Genomic DNA, 12,506 nt, shown 5'->3' on the forward strand with positions numbered 1-12,506 from the left:
TTGGATGCAAATGTAATGATTTATGGGAGGAATTCACGCATCAAAGTCCACTGAGCACTGACTAAAGGTTATACAGTATACAGTACCGTAAAGAAGCTTTACTCTTCCCTGTCCACCGTGAAGTTTTGTAGACCGCTGATGCTACCATAAATTGGATCATTATTTTTAACAATGACTTTGGGAAAGGAAACCCAGGCCAAGATGGTGACCATCAGACTTCAGATAGGCCTTTCCCGTGAGGTCTACAATATCAACCCAAGTGATGCCATTTATGGAACTGTGAAGAAGCTGGCTGTAGACCTTGTAGAGAAGAAGGTGAGTCGTGTTTATACTAAATGCTGTGTATAACATGTAGTGTATAAAATGAAAACAGAATGGTGTAATAAATTAGTAAATAGGGGGCCTACGCACCTAACCAGTCTGTAAATGATTCTGCTATGCTCACGCTGGTTACAGTGTAGTTTTCATTTGGGATCCCATGGGGAAAAGGGCTGTTGATGGTTCTCAATAATGAATATATCTTCATTCGAACAAAAATTGCTTCATATGGAGTCAGTTGCCAACAAACAATATAACCCAATCAGGGGCGGGCTGGGCCGGGGGGCAATTGCCCCCCAGGCCGCCCTAAATCCGGGCCGGTGGGCATTCAACGCAGCCGCAAAGTTCAAAACTAAACGGCTGTGAGCAGGATTGAATACGGCCGTCATGCCAGTAGCGTACTATATACTATGCCAGTCACTAAAGTGGTAAGCCTACACCACATTCAAGTTTGGCTTAGTATATAGTGATAGGGGTTGTACTGCAGTATTGTCAGTGTCTGGCTCAATGTATAGGCACACATTGACGGTGGTACAGCGTAATCCCTAAGTATATAATGATAACAATTATGCTGTCCACTGTCAATGTTTGCCTAACCATAGAAACTATGCAGTTTTAATGTGTGTCTGCCACATACAGGATCTGCCACAGGTGCCAAATACTCTAGGTACGCCCCTGCGTCGTGCGGCAGTCAGACCCAACGGCCATGCCTCAGCTCTTCTTCCCACGTCTTAAAAGGGGTGGGATGAAGAGCTGAGGCACGGCCATTGGGCGGCGCGGTGCGTGCACGCCTGCCACTTTAATTTCATTAGGCGCCGGTGGAGTGACTGCTGCACGACGGCCGCTTTCAATGTCGCTCGCAGCCGCTTTGATGGCGCAATGGGCCAGTTGACTAGACTTGCCCCCCAGGCCTTAGGCTGCCAGCCCTCCCCTGAACCCAATACAATTTAATAATAATGTTTCTAAAAATGCAGAACGTTTTGTCCTTTTCTGGGACATTTAGTTATAATGCTAGGTTTTCTAGGTTTGCTCTGTGTCTATGTTTATTAAATTGGGAAAGTATAAGTTATACCCAGTTTATGAAAGTAGCAGCGTTCTGTTCTGGTATCTCCAACTAACATACTGTCAAAACTCAGGCGTTTCCATAGCACTCACGGATGACGATAACTTGCTTTGTGAAATAGTGTGAAAAGTTTCAGTTTTTATGTTAAGAAACATAGCAGCTCTTTCAATATGTTTCTTCAATATACATAACACGCATGGGTCAATACTCCTCAAATTGAACTCTTGACAACTTGAGGCAATACTGGCACCAAATATGTTTTCCACCAGTCAAGTGGCACTAATCCAGAGGGTAATTAATCCTTGTGATTAAAAATAGAAGTCGACATAATTCTGAGCCTTCCCTACGTGTCCTTGGGTGAATACAATATTTAATACAAGGAGCAACACACTGAAATATTGTATCATCACAGGGCTTAAAAAGCTTATGTTTTTAAATACTTATACAGAACTCATTCTAAAAACGCAGGCTAGTCCCTAAATAGGTCTGTCTAGCTTCTCAACAAATATTTACCAAGTCACCTCCAATCATTTGAAAAAGCATGTTATATCAACACCTTTGTTAATGAAACAAATAAACCAAGCTTGCACCAGCTACATTTGAAAATAATTCTAATAAGCTTAATGATACATACAGGCACCGTCGGTCCACTTTCCACTGAAAGGGACACTCCAGCCATCATAACTACTTCAATGCACATATCATCTAAGAGGTTCCTTTGCAAATACAATGGGGATGCATTACTGAGAAAATGAATAATAATAAAAATAATAATAAAATTCTTACTTTAGGTAGAAGCTGCAGCCCCCCTCCTCCTTTTTGTGATTTATTTAAATGGCTCTCTGAACGTATTTTAACTCAAGGAAACGGAGATCTGTGTCAAAAACTATCTATTTCCTATTCCTGTCCTTGTTAACCTTGTTTACGCTCTATTACAAAAGCGATGATCGATGTGTACACTAAAGGTTTATATGGCCCGTAGAGGAACATACTGTATGACACTAGCAGCAGGTATCATGCGCCATTTAAGATTAAGTTGTCTTGTAGTGTATTTTTCAAAAGGTCATTTAAAAATGCACATTGAAATATTGTCACGAAAATGAGTTTTGTACATACAATTGTACATATACTTGTTCACTTCCTTTACGCTTTTCCTTTCTCTTCCTCTTCGAAACCACAGAGAATCATTGTGGGTTTTTCACCTTAGTCAAAAGTTGAACGACTAACCTCTACATCTAAAGAAACTACATTGCTGCTATGTTCTCAGGAAATCCCTTTTATTTGCAAAACAATAAGAAGGAAGCTCCGATTTCCAAATGAACTTAGTAAAAGAAGAAGAGGCAACATTTTCATGATAACCCATTTTTATGTTCAAATGATGTGCTGTATTGAGCTCACTATTGCTCTCCAGATAAATCCCCGCATCCTTCAAATGGATGCATTTTAAAGCAAATATATTGGATTTGAAGTTCCATACCTATCATTCTTAAGGATGATGGTGTAGGACTGTTGTAATGGTGGCAACTGGAATGGATGCGTCAATGAGTTGAGCTTGTTGTACACCTGGGTTGACATGCAGTGTATAGGACTATGACCAAACTACAGAATATTCTCTTGAATGTTGAATTAACTTGATGGATATCTTGTGTGTATGAGGGGGTTAATATAATTATTAATATAAATCTGTGAAAAACTGGATATAAATCTATTCACATATCTACAGAAGAATGTAATATTATATCTATAATATATATTTTCAGTTTAAACCCCCTTGTATATAGTGTCACATTAATAACATATCATTTTTGGCACCTATATGTAGTTCAGAATTCCGCATTCTTTGTAACATAATTAATTCTAGCTTATGATGCTATGAACCGATGGGTTTTCTTTTTAGAAGGAAATAAATCATAATTTACATATTGAGGAACAATTTTATTAGAAATAAAGCTAAATCACTTGCTTTGTGACGTTAGTGAAATTGCTTGGTTAGTGGGGAGAACTTGGTATGCAAAATAATAGGTATACTAAATTGGCCAAATGGTTCCAATCTTCCATCAGATTCTATGTTTTAATGTTGGTATAAAACAGTGATGGAGGAAATATACTGATATCCTGTTGATTTGATATGTTTTAGGCCTATCAGGCAACCTTTTATCTTAACCACAACCTTAGGTAACCTTTTTCCTCTTCATTTTGAGCCATAGACGTTCTCCATGGATCGTACTCTTTTTATTTGAGACATTTTTATTTAAACCAGTTGATGCTGTATAATCCTGGTCAGGGTTTACTTATTGATATTTGTGGGTTTTGCAAGAAAATTGGCTTATTTCTATTTAAGTCAAACTTTAGGGATACGTGTGGTCACTTGGCATTTTCTGATATTTTTAGGCTTCCGATTTGTGTTTGGGAAATATGTTTACCTATTCAAAACAAAATGTATAAATTTAAATAAAAAAATTTTTACGCTGTTATTCCTACCCCTGTCCCCTTATCCTTCCTGTTTCCTCTGTTTCCTGTTCAGTTAAACATCATCTTGGTGTACTCATGTTCAGCTACCCTTGTCACTAATCTAAAAATGTTTGGCCTTGAAATGCAGACACTGGCAATTTAATATGCAAGCTAATATATTAGAGACAATATAAAGGTATCTATTGTACATTGTATCTATCAAAAATAAATGTACAGTATAACATTAAATTACGGCTGGTTAATACTATACAAATGATGTGGAATGGAGGGTCTCGATTCAGGCGGTCATCGAAAATCCAGACTTCTCCAGAAAAAGCAGTTTTAAATTCTGAAAGCTGTGCTCTATGGCAGAAACTGGCAAAACTCTCATATAAATTGACTAATTTCCTGATTGTATTTCCCCTTCTCCTATGCCCAACCATTACAGTACTGCCACCAAAGAAGCACATCTTGGAAAGAACAACAACACCCAAGTCATGTGAACAGAAAGCTAAGATGGCAGCTTTATACGTTTTAAGAAAATAGAATTTATCGTTCACTACCTGTGGAATGCAAATACGGCATTCTGGAAAACAGGTCACAGTCGTTTTAGCTTTAAGGAGATAGAGAATAGCTAATCTCCGTTCCACTAGTGCATGCTTTGCATGCCTGAGTATAAAATTAAAATATAAATAAAATGTAATAAAAAAGGTGGGTTAAAACTTCTTTACATCCAGTATTTTAATAATAATTGAATTATTCAAGGGAGTGCAAGAAGGGCTGTCAGAGACAGGGTTTACCCCAGGGCAGTATCAATCATCACATGGGCAAGACTTCTACATCAACCGAGTTGTCATTCTTAACGTATGCAAGAAAAGTATTAACCCCTAATACTACTAGTTCAGATCACCAAGATCCATTTATTTGTTCACGACAAAGAAGAAACACTGTGCTCAGATAAGGAACTAATGTATATTGGTGCACCTGTCTGGCCGGACTATTATGATATTTGAAGTGACATTCATTTATTTGCGGTTGGTGTGAAGCCGGTGATGTGTGAAAGCAAACCCAGGTGGAATAGCTGGCATATTCTATGTATAAATCACCTAACTCCCTCCCTTCTATTGGTGTGCATCAGAGCGCAGTGGCTAGACTGTACCTGCAGAACCAGCTGTACTGCATAATAGTGTGTTTTTAATATAATGTCATGAATAGCAATGATATATATAGTACTGGTTGGGTACGCTGTAATGAAGAAAGCTGCCAGAGTAGATCAGCATGCTTAAGATTGTGTTTAACCTTTTGAGTACCATTTGCCATCAATGTATTGCACCTCGACATGCTGCATTCCAATTGCCGATTTTCATTAAGTTCATGACGAACAAGTAGCAGGTTTCAAGGGGTTAACATTGTAAGACACAACTTTCTTTCTATAAACGCTCTGTGTATCCGCAGGCTTATGGCAATAATGATGTCATGCATGGGGTTTTCCTTAGCATCTCTGTAATATAAAAAACACACGACACCCTAGTTTGACTGACATGTGTGCCATACTACCATATAACTCTTTTTCTAGCCGTCTGAGTGAGGAGAACCTTCTAATGCTGTCCTGAAGAAATCACTGCAATGAAAAGAAAGACAGCACTTAAACAGTTAACTTTTTGAGTGCAAAACATGCCCAATACAACACATACTTTCGCCACTCAAAAAGTAGTAATTGCTAGGGCAATTTCATGTAAATAACTCCCTATAATTGCGATCATGTTTCCAAATACAGCTGCGTCTTGTAACCCTTATACTGTACATCCCAATAGTCAAAGAGCAACGTTCAAATGAAAGTCATTAAGAGGTATGGGTTTTAAGATTTGTGCATTTACTGGGTTGCTGTGAGAAAGGAAATGACTAGAATTCGTTTTATGCTTGTACATGGGTGTGTGGTGTATAGAGGAGAAGGACGTAGAGCGTAGACATGATAAGGCGGTTGTCATTGTGCTAGATCTATTGCATTTTGACCTCATAACTATTCTCTAATAGTGCATCCATCCCAATAATTTAATTTGTCACATAGCTTTGTACGAGTCGTCTATTGCAGTTTGGCTTCTAATTACTTAAACAAATGTTTAAATATATCCTAAATGTAAGAACTTCTCCACTTTGTTTATAGTACCCAGAATACGGATTCCTTGGTGTTTCTGAAAAAATCCAGCTCTTTCGTCACAATTTACACTCAGAAAATATCCTAGAGCTCCTTGCTGCAAACAATGTTGTCTTTGAAGGAGACCTTATTGAAGTGGTATTGCCAGGTAAAACATGGATTTATAGTGTAACAATGTTATAATTACTGATAATATATAACTATGAAAATAGCAAAATGAAGAAAAGCATCTTTACGTGATCTAAATTATTGGTACATAAAAATTCCAGAATATGTTATGTATCTAGTAGTCTCATCACATATCTTTATTTTTGTATGATTGCCCAATATAACATTACATTGTAATGTCATCTTGCCCATGGGAAAAAAACAATAACAGCCTTAATTAAATAATCTGAAATAATCTTATTAATCGTAATGGAAATTCATCTTGGTACTTCTTGAAATTGTAATCCCAGATTTGTTTTCTAGTCACTATATGAATAACTTATTTGTTTATTGGAAGCAAAGGTAAGCAGGATACTTCATATAATAATTTATGGACATAAACTTTGTCATATTCCCAATTTGAAACAATTTCTATGCTTGCATTCAACAGCGTCTGTCTCCCTTGACTTCTCAATTCGTCCTCACATTTTACTGGTTCATTCCTACAAGTCCCCAGCTTTTTGTGACTACTGTGGAGAAATGTTGTGGGGCATTGTGAGGCAAGGGCTGAAATGCCAAGGTAGGTGATACGACACAGCAATGATTATTTGATAAATTCCCATACGAAGACAGAATTCCCAAATCACAATATCGTAGATACAGAGAGGTAGGTAAACTTTGGAAGGTTTCTGAGAAATGTAGATGGTGCTCAAATATAGGCAAATTAAGAAATCCAAGAGGCAACAGAGGAGACCTATCCAAGGGTGATATACATTGAATAAGCTATAATGTGTGTGTGTATGTTTTTAATATTGGATCATTTTTAATTGTGTTTACCTCAAGAAATTCAAGAAATCCTGAGAACCTTTTGAGGTCATCATTACACAAAATATGATTAAAGATATTAGTAGCCTTGGCCTAAAATAAAAGAAGGCATGAAGGTAGAATTGATAGGCCACATTATACTTGTTACCGGTAATTAATACAATTAAATATTTTACTTTTTCTTTTCCAGGTTGTGGTCTTAATTACCATAAGCGGTGTGCATTTAATATACCCAATAACTGCAGGGGTGTAAAGAGGGGGCACCTTTCCAGTCGTTCTTTCACAGGACAAAGCTCTATAACTAGACCAAGTTCATCATCGCAACAAGGCGGGGGCAGCTTAGAAGACCTGGGAGCAAAAAGCTCAGATTGGAGAGAGCCTCTGGTGAGCTTTTTGGAATCATTTTTTTATATTTGATGTCTTCTTCTTAAATAAACGGTAATCTGACGATCAGAGAGTTCCGCATATGAATCCATTTTATAGAGTTATCTGTATCATCATGGAGAACTTGTCCCTGGTAAGCAGAAGACATCATGGAGAGGTATCATAAAGTTGTATTATGCCTTATGCAGGCTGACAATGCATCTCTGTGGTCACTATACTGTGTCTTGCGTAATGCACAGATCTATTTGACGAAGAAATGTATACCATGGTAGCAAGGACTATCAAAATATATATCTGAATATAATATAAAATTTGCATTTATTAAAGAAGGACAGTTTGACATTACTAATATACGTTACTGGAAGTCAAAAAAGTCAAATATCACATTTCATAGACAACAAATATCAGACATAGGTCATAGCAAGACAGTAGAACATAAGGTCATGCTATGAAATTAGAAGATGGGCAACCACCATTTCATTGTAATTTTGTAAAACATTCCCTTTCAGGAGAGTTTGCAGGACTAAGTACCGTGGGCACAATCATAAATATTGAAAATAGGAGCAAGCCTGTCTTAAAATTGAGAAAATAATACTTGAGATTTTTAAACATGGAATGGGCAAACTAGGCCTGCTACCAAGTGGTGGTGGTGGCACTCATTGTTTTTGTTGGCTTTCAATATTTTATCTCGATTTTCACAATATGTTTTTTTATTTATTTACTCATTAGTTTTTAACTTATCTATAACGCTGTTTTCGCTTGACATAGATCACAAAAAAGCCTCGCGTTCCCTCCTTTAGTGGACGTCCTCTATGGAAGGACTGGCAGGAAATGAACAGAGTTAAAGTTCCCCACACGTTCCAGGTCCATTCGTACACTCGCCCAACCATCTGCCAGCACTGCAGACGCCTATTGAAGGGGCTTTTTAGACAGGGCATGCAATGTAAAGGTATGTGGGAGTCACGCAACACCACATGTAGAAGTGACGAAGAATGCCAACATCTCTTATCACACCCTTTTATCCTGATTTAATTGCTATTTCTGCCCATTTTATAGAGGAAACACTTTTATCTTTTCATGGTTAATTAGGTTAAAAGCATTGGGTTCAGTTCAGTAAGTATGCAAATTCACCATTTGTCCGGCAACTCTCGGCTTCTAAAAGCCCCCGTTGTTTTTTGTGTGGACGGATCTGAGGACCAAAACCTGGAGTACTAGTTTCCATGACATCTCTAGGGTTTCATAGAACATAGAAAAGCAAAACATTTTTTTCAGCTCTTAAAGATTATATTATATAAATGGAGAATTTTTTTCTTGTTGTTCCTACTGCTCCCTTTTCCTTCTGAGATGTTACTTCCTCTCTTTCTATTTTGTTAATTTCTTAGGAGCATTTAGAGCATTTCCTTCCTGGAAACTTCCTTCAAAACAAATTGAGGGAATCTACCGAACCCACCCTCAAGGATATTCATTAGGACTATATAGGACTATAACAGCCTCACTGTATTAATTTGATGGGACACATGGGCTATAAATACATCTAGAAGGGCAAATTACACACACTTACTCATACTCACTAACACACACTCCATCTCACCCCACTTGCTCATCCTTGCTCACATACACATGCAGTTACACATCCGTGCTCACACACGTACAATTACACATCCATGCTCACACACGCACAATTACACATCCGTGCTCACACACGCACAGTTACACATCCGTGCTCACGCACAGTTACACATCCGTGCTCACACACACAATTACACATCTGTGCTCACACACGCACAATTACACATCCGTGCTCACACACGCACAATTACACATCCATGCTCACACACGCACAGTTACACATCCGTGCTCAAACACACAATTACACATCTGTGCTCACACACGCACAATTACACATCCGTGCTCACACACTCACAATTACACATCCGTGCTCACACACGCACAATTACAAATCCGTGCTCACACACGCACAATTACACATCCGTGCTCATCCGTGCTCACACACGCACAATTACACATCCGTGCTCACACGCACAATTACACATCTGTGCTCACACACGCACAATTACACATCCATGCTCACACACACACAGTTACACATCCGTGCTCACACACAAGAGAGAGAGTTTTGAAAAATGTATTTTGCATGTTGTTGTAGGCCCATTTCATAGCGAGAAAGAGCAATTTCACTGCTAAACATAGAATACTTATATCATGGAAACCAATAGAATGTTCTTGCTGCTACACATCTACCACTTTTCCCGAAACCTGTTTTTTTCTAAATATAGCCAAGAGTGTCTAAGGCATTTGATTTACTTATTGGAAGCCAATCAAAGAATCATGTCTTTGACAATTGTGTCTATTCAGATTGCCGGTTCAACTGTCACAGACGATGTATGTCAGATGTACCAGACGAGTGCCGGGGCGAAGTAGCCAATAGCATTGATGGAGAAGGTAAACGTCCAAGCTGCATTTTATAAAGTGACACATTTTTTGTTTAGCCATAGAGATAGTGTTGTTTGAGTGAGGGGTAGGTAAAATAAGAGAGATAGAGAAATGAACAATTGCACATTGATAAAAGGTCTGCAGCACAATTGCACATTTGTTATATTCCTTCTGCATTGGAGTTCATTGTACCATTTGTTTTGCTTTATGGTACCAGACAATGAACTAGCAGCATTGTTTTACAGCCCACAGTACCTGAGAAAAAGGTGCTTGCAGAGTGTAAGTCTTCCATTCTTCATACTATTGAAAAAGGCAAGGGTAGGGAGAGACAAGAAATCAAGAAAGAGAAGCAGACAGAGAAGAAAGAAAGAGAAGGGGAGAGAGAAGAAAGAAAATGAGACAAGAAAGAGTAGAATGCCCAAAAGGCAAGAGAGATGGGCCTATGTAATATTGTGTATGTGTGTGTGTGCATCTGACATTAACAACCAAACAGTGTCATTTTTCAAAAGTGTCATGGTTATTCTTTGCGTTCTTATGCTGCCTGCTTTTGTCTCTTTATTCCAGTGCAGAAATCGTACATCGACCAAACGGTTTTGAAAAAGGCAGATAATGTTTCATTAATTTTCACATATTGTTACCGCAGATGGAGAAAACTTTGTTCAGGAAGGGGATGATGATGCAGACAGTGAAAGAAGAATTAGCATCGGTGGAAGTGCCCAGGAAGAAGAGGAAAACTTATCTAAAGAGACCGAAACCACACTTTGTCCAACTGAGAATCCAATGTTTGACAGGTAATTGTGTAAACCCCAACCCCCATTTATCTTACTCTAATGGGATTCATTAATACTTCGGTAACTTGTATTGCTAGTAAAATTGGTTTCTGTTCTGTATCAAAATTGCTACCCAGTAGGTGTTGATTATATCAACTAATTCTTATGAATACTAGAAAAAAATAAAACAGATGCTAACATACCTATAAATATTCTTAAAAAGATTTGAGGGCATCCTTGTATATGAACTTGACTTAAGCCACTTTTTTCTTCTCTCTGCTCAGTAACTTTATCCCTCTTATGAGAGTGGTACAATCTGTTCGCTATAACAAGAAGAAGAACAGTTGTGTGTTACTGGAAGGATGGCTGGTTCACTTTACCAGTAAAGACACTATGGTAAGTTAGCAGCCTATGGGAACGACTTGTGCTAATTATACCCATTACATACCCAGGAAAAGAACACCCCAGTTTAAGCTCCTGTGCTATTCTATGAAGCATCATTCTGAAACTGGAGAATGTAACATATCAATGTATAACTTCCCCCCCACTCTTCCGCTTTCATTAAAGTTGTTCTGTAGAGTACAATGGACCTCCTGAGACTTTCCCATTACTTCTCTTCCAACTCTGTACTTTCTATCCGCCCTGTAACTCCACCTTTAACTCTTTATTAAAACTGTTCATTATCTGCTATAACCATATCTTATAACCTCTTTTTAACAAGTATAATAATAATTTCCTGTAAGTCTTCCTGTACCTACAGTACATGTACCTTCAACTTTCATGATCATATATCAACTTCTGGTAAATCCTAAAAAAACCTCAATGCATGTCACTATTAAAGTGACTATATTAACTTTTTATTAATTGAACTTTAAGCACAGTTTAAATTCTGAAACAATTGTCATATTACAGTTCCATTGACCACAGTTTAAGTTCTGTGTGAACAAATCCATTGATAACAACCTGGATTTTCTTTAAAGATTATTTTAACCACAGAAGTATAGTTTCAACGCATTACATACAAAACTTCAAAGTGCACTATATGACCAGAAGCATGTGGACATCTGATTGTCACACCAATATAAACTTGTTGTGCATCCCATTCCAAAACCATGGGCTTCAAAATGTTTTGCCCCCATACCTTTTGTGGCTATAAAAGCCTCCGCTCTTCTAAGAAGTCTTTCCACAAGATTTAGGAGTATCTGTGGAAATTTGTGTCCATTCACTCAAAAGAGCATTTATGAGGTCAGGCACTGAGGCTCAGTGGGCCTGGCTCACAATTGATGTTCCAGTCAGGGGTAGACACCGACATTTCTCATGGTGGACATCTACTGGGGTCTGTGGTGGACAATTTAATGATGTTCTATTGACCTTCACAGACCTGGTGTCCTTGTTAAGACACTTTTGAATGCTGTTACCTTACTGTAAATAAGTAGCCTAGACCAAACAGCCACATACCATTATGCTTCCTCCACCAAACTTGACAGCAGGTACTATGCATTCCGGTAGACATCATTCCCCTGGTATCTGCCAAACTCAAATTCATCCAACAGACTTGTAGAAAGTGAAGCGTGATCAATCACTCCGGAGAAGATATTTGTACTGCTCCAGAGTGCAGTAGCTTTACACCACTTTAGCTATGTTTTATATTGCTCATAGTAATCTTGGACTTATGTGCAGCTGCTCGGCCATGGAAACCCAATTCATGATGATATTGAAACTCTTTAGTGAGTGATGCTCCAGAGGATAGGTGATTTGTACATGCTATATGCTTCAGGAGTTGGTGGCCCCGCTCTGTGAGTGTGTGTGGTCTACTGAGCTGTTATTACCCCTAGACTTTTCCATGTCACAATAATAACTTACAGTGGACCAGGCCAGATATAGCAAGGCAGAAACTTCACAAACTGATTTGTGGCAAAGGTGGCGTCCTATGTGCCAC

The 12,506-nt window shown here is 38.3% G+C and overlaps 1 protein-coding gene across 1 annotated transcript in view; it reads left to right on the forward strand.

Annotated features, from left to right (window-relative positions):
• Positions 1-201: 201 nt before the first annotated feature.
• Positions 202-12,506, forward strand: part of LOC149298553 (serine/threonine-protein kinase D3-like) — a 29,053-nt gene continuing 16,748 nt past the window's right edge. The window contains exons 1-8 of the mRNA XM_089487315.1: positions 202-315; positions 5,997-6,135; positions 6,586-6,714; positions 7,150-7,343; positions 8,124-8,292; positions 9,720-9,806; positions 10,441-10,588; positions 10,852-10,963. Coding sequence (XP_089343441.1) covers positions 202-315; positions 5,997-6,135; positions 6,586-6,714; positions 7,150-7,343; positions 8,124-8,292; positions 9,720-9,806; positions 10,441-10,588; positions 10,852-10,963 — 1,092 coding nt within the window. The remainder of the gene's footprint in view (positions 316-5,996; positions 6,136-6,585; positions 6,715-7,149; positions 7,344-8,123; positions 8,293-9,719; positions 9,807-10,440; positions 10,589-10,851; positions 10,964-12,506) is intronic.

This window comes from Sceloporus occidentalis, unplaced genomic scaffold (assembly GCF_023333645.1).
Source record: "Sceloporus occidentalis isolate IW3139 unplaced genomic scaffold, rSceOcc1.0.p SCAF_32, whole genome shotgun sequence".
Taxonomy (NCBI): Eukaryota; Metazoa; Chordata; class Lepidosauria; order Squamata; family Phrynosomatidae; genus Sceloporus; species Sceloporus occidentalis.